At 33.8% G+C, this 9,071-nt stretch overlaps 1 protein-coding gene across 1 annotated transcript; it reads right to left on the bottom strand.

The window, feature by feature from the left end:
* Positions 1-5,196: 5,196 nt before the first annotated feature.
* LOC107099158 (transcription factor LBX2-like) lies at positions 5,197-8,871 on the bottom strand. The gene is made up of 4 exons (XM_015397173.1): positions 8,804-8,871; positions 8,279-8,708; positions 7,028-7,290; positions 5,197-5,780 (listed from the first exon to the last, which is right to left on the bottom strand). Exons 2-4 carry the CDS (start codon positions 8,502-8,504, stop codon positions 5,436-5,438), a joined length of 834 nt encoding a protein of 277 aa, XP_015252659.1. The 5' UTR covers positions 8,505-8,708; positions 8,804-8,871; the 3' UTR covers positions 5,197-5,435.
* Between the last annotated feature and the right edge of the window lie 200 nt (positions 8,872-9,071).

Here is a 9,071-nt window from a genome sequence, read left to right as displayed (position 1 = left end):
AATAAAGTCGTACAATTACGAGAATAAAGTCATAAAATTACAAGAATAAAGTTATAAAATTAGGAGAATAAAGTTGTAAAATTATCACAATAAAGTCATAACATTATGAGAATAAAGTTGTAAAATTATGTGAATAAATTCGTAACATTACAAGAATAAAGCCTTAACTTTACAAGAATAAAGATATAAAATTATGAGAATAAAGTCGTAACATTACGAAAATAAAGTCCTACAATTACTAGAACAAAGTCGGAACATTACGAGAACAAAGTCGCAACATTATGAGAATAAAGTCGTAACATTACGAGAATAAAGTCATACAATTACAAGAATATAGTAATAAAATTACGAGAATAAAGTCATAAAATTAGGAGAATAAAGTGGTAAAATATATCAGAATAAAGTCGTATCATTATGAGAATAAAGTCATACAATTACGAGAATAAAATCGTAAAGTGGTGATATTAAAAGTATTAAGTCCTAAAATTACAACAACAAAAAAACTGTTGTATTTTATGACAACTCTTAACAGAAATAATTTCTTTCCTGAAATGAGGAATGTGGAGCATCATGTGAAGTTATATTTTGGCTCTGGTTTGACAAATAAGGAAATCTTTTAGCACCAGCATCATATTGGGCAGAAGGTCAAAGTTGACTCAGGTTGCTGATTGGTGGAGCTTTCTTTCTGAAATGGGTTGTGGTATGATAAATTCCTTCACATAATGTTACTTCTTTATTCTTAAAAACAAAAAAAAAATCTCTAACCTGGCCCTAACACTCCATCGCATCATAAAAATCTTGAATAGTATGGTATTTTTTACACTCTCAGTTTCCTCCTCGTTAATGGCTGCCCAGTTTTCTTTTTATATTTGTTGTGTTTGTAAATATATTTATAAAAATAGATTTAAATAAATAAAATACTAATGCAAAAAAAAAAAAAAAAGAAGGAGCCTATAAACTCGCCACAAAAAAAAAGGTGGTTTTCTAAAATGTAACCTTCCTACATTGTTGTTGTGTTACCTGCTTCGGTCAGTAGATGGCGCCAATGTATGCTTTTTGCCTACTTTTTTTTAACCTCCTATTCCTCCTTAATCGGACAGCGTCTCATGCGAATTAAACGACAGCAAAACTATTTGTATCAATAATTTGTTAATATCCAAGACCTTAGATTATAAAGAGCTCTCATATTATACTGAATTAAGTTTATTTAAATAAAATAAATAGAAAATGTAAAGTTTGGTCTACTATATCATCAGATATACTTTCTTTAAACCAATAACCAGTAAAGCCTGTAAACTTACTTCCGTAGTAAGTTTCAAAAAGTCAACCTGAAAGCCAACGTCTGCTAGAAATGACTGAAAATACAAGTATATGGTATAACTGTAAATAACAACTAGATGTCTGAATATGTAAATGAAAGTTAAAAACCTTAATAAAAAAATGTATTTGAACTCAAATAGAAATATCTACAGCTTTAGGAATATGAGTAACAAAATTAAAGCTTAACAATATAGGTACAAATCACAAATTTACCAGTAGGAATCAAAAATTTATGAGTACAAATAACAAATTCCCCAGTACAAATAAAAAAATGATGGATGCAAATTCCAAGATTATTTTATGTAATAATTGTATTATTACAGGGTTGTAACTTTCTAACTTGCATTCTGACAGATGATGTGATGTCACGTGTATTTAAGATTATATCACAAGGAACAAAAACAAATGTTCCATTTATTTCCGTTTTTGACTTTCATTTATAAATTTAGACATAATGTATGTTTTTATTGGCAGTTGTCTCACTCCATAAATAAGAATTTATTTCCTATAGTGAACAGAAATTCACAGCATTTGACTGAGAGGGTGCCGAGCCAGAAAAGGGGACACTACTCCCGATCAGGGCTGCATGGTGGCCTTGTTGCAAGAAGGTTTCGAGTTCGATTCGCAGCCCGGGGTCTTTCTGCATGGAGTTTGCATGTTCTCCCTAAGCATGCGGGGGTTCTCTCTGGGTACTCCGGCTTCCTTCTACAGCCTAAAAACATGACTGTTAGGTTAATTGTCTTCTCTAAATTCTCCTTAGGTGTGTGTGTGTGTGAATGGTTGTTTGCCCTGTTTGTCTCTGTGTTGTCCTGCAATGGACTGGCGACCTGTCCTGGGTGGATAAACGTGACGGAAAATGGATGAATGGACGGATGGATAATCCCAATCTACACCTTCAAGCCTGATTGAAATCTGCATCCATCCACAAAAAAAGCTTAATGATCATATGAGAGAACAACTGAGCTAAAAAATCAAAGAATTACACCTTAAGTGAACAAATGAATGCCTTTTAAACATAAGAGCACAGCATCAACTGTCTAGCATGGAGGTAACAACATCATACTGCGGGGCGTCCTTGCTGCTAGTAAAGCTGCTGCATTGGACTAAAGAGATGGAATAACGAATGAAGATCAAAATCTAGAGATAAGTGATTGAACTGATTTTGGAATAGATTGATCTTCTGGATGGTTCACCCAAAGCCTCCAATTTGACTGATAAAATGAATTGTCTGTCTAAAGAAACTGGCTTCATGGGAAGAAACCAACCGACTCAAATGAATAAAGTTTCTAAATATCACCAGACATTTATTCATGTCTAGAGAACGTGTTTGGTTGATGTAAACCTGTTCAGAGACAGCTAGTTAAAAATGTTAGTGAGAATATATAAAGCGGTTCAGTATTGGGCTCTGAAAATGTTTTTGAATCCTGAGAACTCAGATGTTTCCTTTTTCTATGTGAAATAAAAATGTTTTTTTAATCATCAAATATCTTCAATATAATCTGTTGCAGTTGATCCTTGGGTTGGTGCCTAACTCCAGCTGACATTGGTTATGACGCAGGGTCATGGGCGGTTCTAGACAGGGGCCAACGGGGGCCAGTGCCCCTGTAGATCCTGTCCTGGCCCTTCTTATGGCCCCTGAACTGAAGACATAATACTTAAAGAAATTCTAATGATGATATACGCTGGAACAGACATGGTTACTGATAGGATCTATTTATTTTTTTTATTTCAAAAATTTCTGTTTTATTTATAATTAAATTTAAAAAAAAAAGATGATAGGTTCAGTAGTATTGAGACGGGATCCTTTTTTTCATCTGCTAAATGTTTTTTTTTTCAAAACAAATAAAAAATACTCTACTTTTTACAGCTGAATTTATCGGTTTTTCTTGAGTTCTAATTCTGATTTTTATAGAAAACTGTAATTTTAACTTCAATTAAGTTGAAAATATGTAAAATTCCTAAATTATGAATGTATATTGACCTAGTACTCTAAATAATAGCTTTATTTGATCTTTTAGATATTTATATAGCTACAATTTTTTATTTGCTTTTTTGCTATGCTAAGGGATTTTTATTATGATTTTAAGGATAATCTAAATGAACATTTTCAAGCCAAAAATAAACATTTTCAAACTAAATAAATTTGGATTTTTGCTAAATTTGGTCTAGAACCGCCACTGCGTACGTCAAATAATAGTGTACCAATTAGTGATTCATCGATTTACAGAAAAGTTTATAAAAACGTACATGTTGTGTACTCCCCAATTTAGCATCAGCGTTGTTTCATTTTATGACTCCTAGCATCTTGATCATTAATAGCTTAATTGTATTTTTATATGGAAAACTGATGCTGGTAAAATGTATAAAAACAGTTTTAAGAAGAAAATCAAAACATAATTTCCCATATACAATACAGCATTATGCATACTGTAACAATCCACGGCCTGACTTTACTCATTCAGGTAACTACCTACAGGAAGTACAGCTGTTATGGAGTGACTTTTGTTCCATTATTTTGCAAGCAAATAATGTGTATTGTAGTTTTTAACAGTTTGTAAAGTTGGAAATAAAATAAAAAAAACAAGAAAAAAAAAAAGAATCCACAAAGGAAATTTTGAAAAACGTCTTACGAATCAAGGTTTTAATAGTGATTCATTTTTAATGTTTCCAGATGATTTATTAATAGATATTTATTTATAATTTATTTTTATCTTTGGTTTATGTCTCTTTTTCAGGTTGATCTTTGGGAATTTCATTCTTTTCTAACATTTTTTAAATAGAAAACATTCTCCTCGCTCTGGGGTTGGAATTTCCTCTGGAGTGAGGAATGAAGACACATTTCTATTGGTGATCCTGGACGCTAGCTACAACATTCTCATTGTTCAAGAATTAGTGTCTGTATTTGGCTTTAAGTAAAGAGAAACTGATCTCTAAAAGGCTATTTTAAATGAACATAATTTCTTAAAATGTTCTGAAAACCTATAACAATTGTTAAAACAATTTTGAATAGTTAAAAGAAAAAAAATCTGATAAAAAAAGACATAATTTGCAGAGATGCGAAGTAACGAAGTACAAATACTTCGTTACTGTTCTCAAGTAGATTTTTCTGATATTTTTACTTTACTTTACTACTTATTTTTATGGCGACTTTTTACTTCTACTCCTTACATTTTTAAAAATTGGCTCGTTACTTTAGTTTTGAATCATTTCAATGGAGTTACCGTTATTATTTTTCACGTCATCAATACCAAATTCAATCTAATTGGATGGGAATCTACGTTGCATTTGACGCACCACTACATGATGAATCGACAGATTCGGCGGTATTCATTCGCGGCAAATCATTGCAGCTTGGTGGCGGTGGCGTTAGCATAGTAGCATGGACGACGAGATGATTGAAAATGAACACAACGGAGATCTAGTCCTATTGGCAGACATCCATTTAAAATGTAGGCAACGGCATGAAAAAAGTGGTTTCTACTTTTACTTTTATACTTTAAGTAAATTTACAAGCCTGTACTTTGTTACTTTTACTTGAGTAAAGAAGTTTAATCAGTACTTCCACTTTTACCAGAGTATTTTTTAACACAAGTATCTGTACTTTTACTTAAGTACGGAAAGTTAGTACTTTTGCCATCTCTGATAATTTGGCATAAATAAAATCTGAGAAAACACTAGGGGAAATGTTTTGATTTTCAAGTTCTTTAAAGTTCCATTTGTAGATTGGATTTGTTTTTTCCTTTTCAAATTTACATGAACAAAGCATTTTTTTTTTTATGCAACAATAATGGCACAAACTTCACTCCATACTGCTCGTATAGAAAAGACTATAAGACATGTTAACAATAGTTCTTTTATTTAAATTTAGTTTCACAGTCACAAAAAAAAAACAACTCTAAATAAAAAGATTCATTAATCCAAAGTTAAATAGATCCAAACTGTACAAATGCAGAAATTAACACACGGTTTATATTATTGCACACCACCCAGTTAAGGCTCCGGTTACAGTTCAAGGATTTTGTAAACCGCTTGGTTCCATTAATCTTAACAAGATCAGTGATTTTATTTAAAAATAGATTCTTTTGTCCCAGAAATACTCCTGATGCTCCTGCTGATCAGTAGTATTGATGGTATGAGGGGTAGGATCCCCTGAGGTGAGAGGTGGCAGCGGGCAGCATGACCCCCGGCAGGCTGCCGTACTGGTAGAAGGAGTCCAGGGGCAGAGCGGAGGTGCTGGTCAGAGGAGAGCTGTACTGAAGGCTGTGAGGATGAACGTAGGAAGCGGCAGTCGTTGCCTCTGGCGCTGCTGCGTGGTACCTGGGGTACGGCCCGGGCCTGTAGGCCTGCAGCTCAGGATAATGCATGAAGCGGGAGGCAACATTAGCCTGGCAGGCATGAGCCAAGGCGTCCTGCACCGTCCTCTTCAGCTTCATCCGCCTGTTCTGGAACCAGTTTCTGATCTGTGAGAAATATCAGGGAAAGCATGTTAGACTGGAGCAACAGTCATAAATAACAAGCAATAATAAAAATAGAAAAATGCTCTTTCACATTGAAACTGAAAGTAACAGCTGGAACATCACAGGTAAGTTAAAGAAAGCTCCCTGAACCCAAATTAAACTGGATGGTTGGAAAAGCATCCACAGATTTTCAACAAGCAATCCTCAGGTACCAGAAAGTAAACTTTAAAGTTGCCAATAAATACTGGAATCTAACCGACAACCATCAGAAAATAACCTTATAAGATCACTGAAGTACGGCTTATATTTTCTAGTAGTATTTAAGTTTTGGAACGTAAACTCTGTCAAACTCTTTAGCAAAATGAAATCTAGAGAGCAAAATTTAAATCCTGGTAAATAAATTTTCAGTTTGGGAAGGTTAGGAAGAAAAATGTAATTTTCAGAAAATTCTTAAAAAGTGGTTGAAGTATCAGTTAAGCTCTGAAAAGTAATTTGGAATGAATTTTGTCCCATTATTGTTGCAAGTAAAGAACAAGTTTTTGTTAGCAGAAATTTATAAAAGAAACAAAGTAATATACCTTTGACAAACTTCTAAATAATCTTTTCTTAGATTTGTTTATACCAAAATTTTCTTTTATATTCTGTTTTTTTTTTATTTATCAAATTCTCTTGTATTTTACTATTGCAGATTTTCTTTAAATATTTTGTACAGATTTCTTATGTATTTTTCCAAATTTTTTTTCCATAAAATCTTTCTTTAATATTTTATTTTTGCAATTTGTATTGTTTCAATCAAGTTTACACATTGATTTAATGTTTATACATTTTTTTATATTTAGTTCTGTGTATAACAGAAATTATTTGTTAGCATTTATTTTTAAATTTCTCATTTTCAGGATGAGTTTTTCTATTTCAATTTCTTTAAAATTTTAATTTCTAAATATCATCATTTTCAAATTTTTTTTTACAAACCTGTTGTTTTGCTTGCAACAATAACGGAACAGAATTCACTCCATATATTGATAAACTGAACTATAAATACCTAAAAAAAAAGGTATCTAATTGATATTTCTTGATAAATATTAGAAAACGGAAAAGCGTTATCAAAGTACAAACAAATGTAAATGATGACAGAAACATCATACTTTTTAAGAGTTAATAACCTGTAATTATTGTGTAACTTTATAAGTTGCTGCTCGTGATCAGATAAACTGATCAGGCAGACATGGTGATGGAAGGGCAGCTGTTACCTGTTTGTCAGAGAGGTTGAGCTTCTTGCAAAGCTCTGCCTTGTCTTGTGTTCCCAGGTAAGCGTTTCTCTTGAACGCCCTCTCCAAGCTGCTGATCTGCTCTGCAGTGAAGGCTGTGCGGGGCCTCCTGCCCACGGGGGGCGACGGGGGAGTCGTGGAGGAGGCGCTGTCAGGGGGGGAGGTGGGGGAATGACACTGACCTCCTTCGCTCTCGTACCCGGAGGTCTCCTCCTCGGTGCAGCTGCTGAAACCAGCCTCACTGACTGGAAAGAGGAAGAAAAATCATAAATAAATAAATCTACCATTAAAGGTAAAAATGAATAAATCATTCTGTGCAAATACTTATAATAATAATGTTAAACAACTTCTTTTACTTCTAATTTCTAATATTAGTATCTTTAAACTTTTTAAGACTACAAAACGAACCAAAACGTAACATAAAAAAGTCAAAACCACACAAATGCATTCATTTAACATTTAGAAAACAGATGGTTTATCAGAGGTGGATAGTAACTAGTTACATTTACTCAGTTACTCTTACTTTAGAGACTTTCTGAGTAGTTTTTTACAGCACCAAACTTTTTTTTGAGTAATCTCTTAATAAAACGTTGCTTCTTTTGCCTGACTTAAATGTTTCTTTACTCCATCCATGGTGAGAATAAACAATGAACTGTACACAAACTTACTTAAACCTGCTGTAAGATTAAGATTAACGAGTAAATATAATCTACAAAGTGTTTACTCTGCCTTGAATTGTTCTTTTTCAATTTAATTATTTGTTTTAATTATGATATATTATGTAAAACCTGAATTTGCTCATAACTTTGCTCTCTTTTTATTACATAATTTTAAACATGAAATGTTACGAGGAGTTAATTAATACTTAATGATCATTTTTTAGATTAGTTTTTAATGACGAAGCGTTAATCTTACTTGATTACAATTTTGGGGTAAATATATGTGCTTTAGTTTCATTAAAGGATACTTTGCAAAATTAAAAAACAATAATATTGTCACTATGTCAATATTATTGGCCTATTTATTTATTGTAAATTCTCAGATACATTTCAAAATCTGAATATCATATAAAATAAATAAAGTAAAAGCAAACACATTTTTTCACATAAATTGCAATCTTAACAGATGAAATGAATAAATTTTTTAAATATCAAATGTTTGTTTGTAAATTTAGGAGGTGATGATGAAATATTTACGTATAAAAAAACCCTCCATAGAGGGTTAAACTCTTACCTTGGTTCCTGGGTGACGTCTGCAGCTGAGGGGCCTCCTGGCTGAATGGGTTCACCAGCTGCTCTGCTTCCAGAAGCTCCTCAGGTTTGGGTTTGTAGTAAAAACCCGGCAGGCTCTCTGAATTGGTCCCCCAGGCCGCCGGCCCGGATGCTGGAGCAGGTAAAGTCTGCTGGTCTGCAGGCTTACTGCTCTGGGCCATCCACTCGATGGAGAAATAACCCTTCATGCTCACAGGATGAAGAAAGAGAATAAAAAAGTCCAGGTCAGAGGAGAGGATCTCAGGATGGTCACTTGTAGAAGTTATGATTGAGTTTCCAAGCAGCCGTATTTATAGTAGATGCCCCAACCTGAAGATCAAAGCCTGCTGCATCCCCTCCTTCAAGTTTTCACAACTGGAGTAATTAAGACGTCCCATTCAGTCTCAATGAGGCTGTTACAACAAGGCTCCAGTGAGTCTGGGAGGGACCCCCACCTCCCCTCCAGCACCCTCCTCCTTCCTGCCTCTGCAACAGATAATAGACTCACCTCACCCCAGACCGTCTGCATGTCCTCCACGGCCGCAGCCGTGCCGTAAAAAACATGCATAGTGGAGACTGTCCTTCCACTCAGGACGGGTGAGAAAAATCTCAATAGTAGCTGCAGGGTGGAAGTGAGAGAGAAGGGAAAGTTTCATCACTGTTTTAATACCTGAAAGAAAATAAAATCTGTTATATAATATACATATATCTGCTAATTTGGCCCTTGTGATGAGAAAATATAGAAATGAGAAAGAAAATCTGTTTAGATAAATGAA

This window comes from Cyprinodon variegatus, unplaced genomic scaffold (assembly GCF_000732505.1).
Source record: "Cyprinodon variegatus isolate N-32 unplaced genomic scaffold, C_variegatus-1.0 Scaffold842, whole genome shotgun sequence".
Taxonomy (NCBI): domain Eukaryota; kingdom Metazoa; phylum Chordata; class Actinopteri; order Cyprinodontiformes; family Cyprinodontidae; genus Cyprinodon; species Cyprinodon variegatus.
The sequence above is the reverse complement of the archived record's forward strand: the minus strand, read 5'-3'. Positions and strand labels throughout refer to the sequence as shown.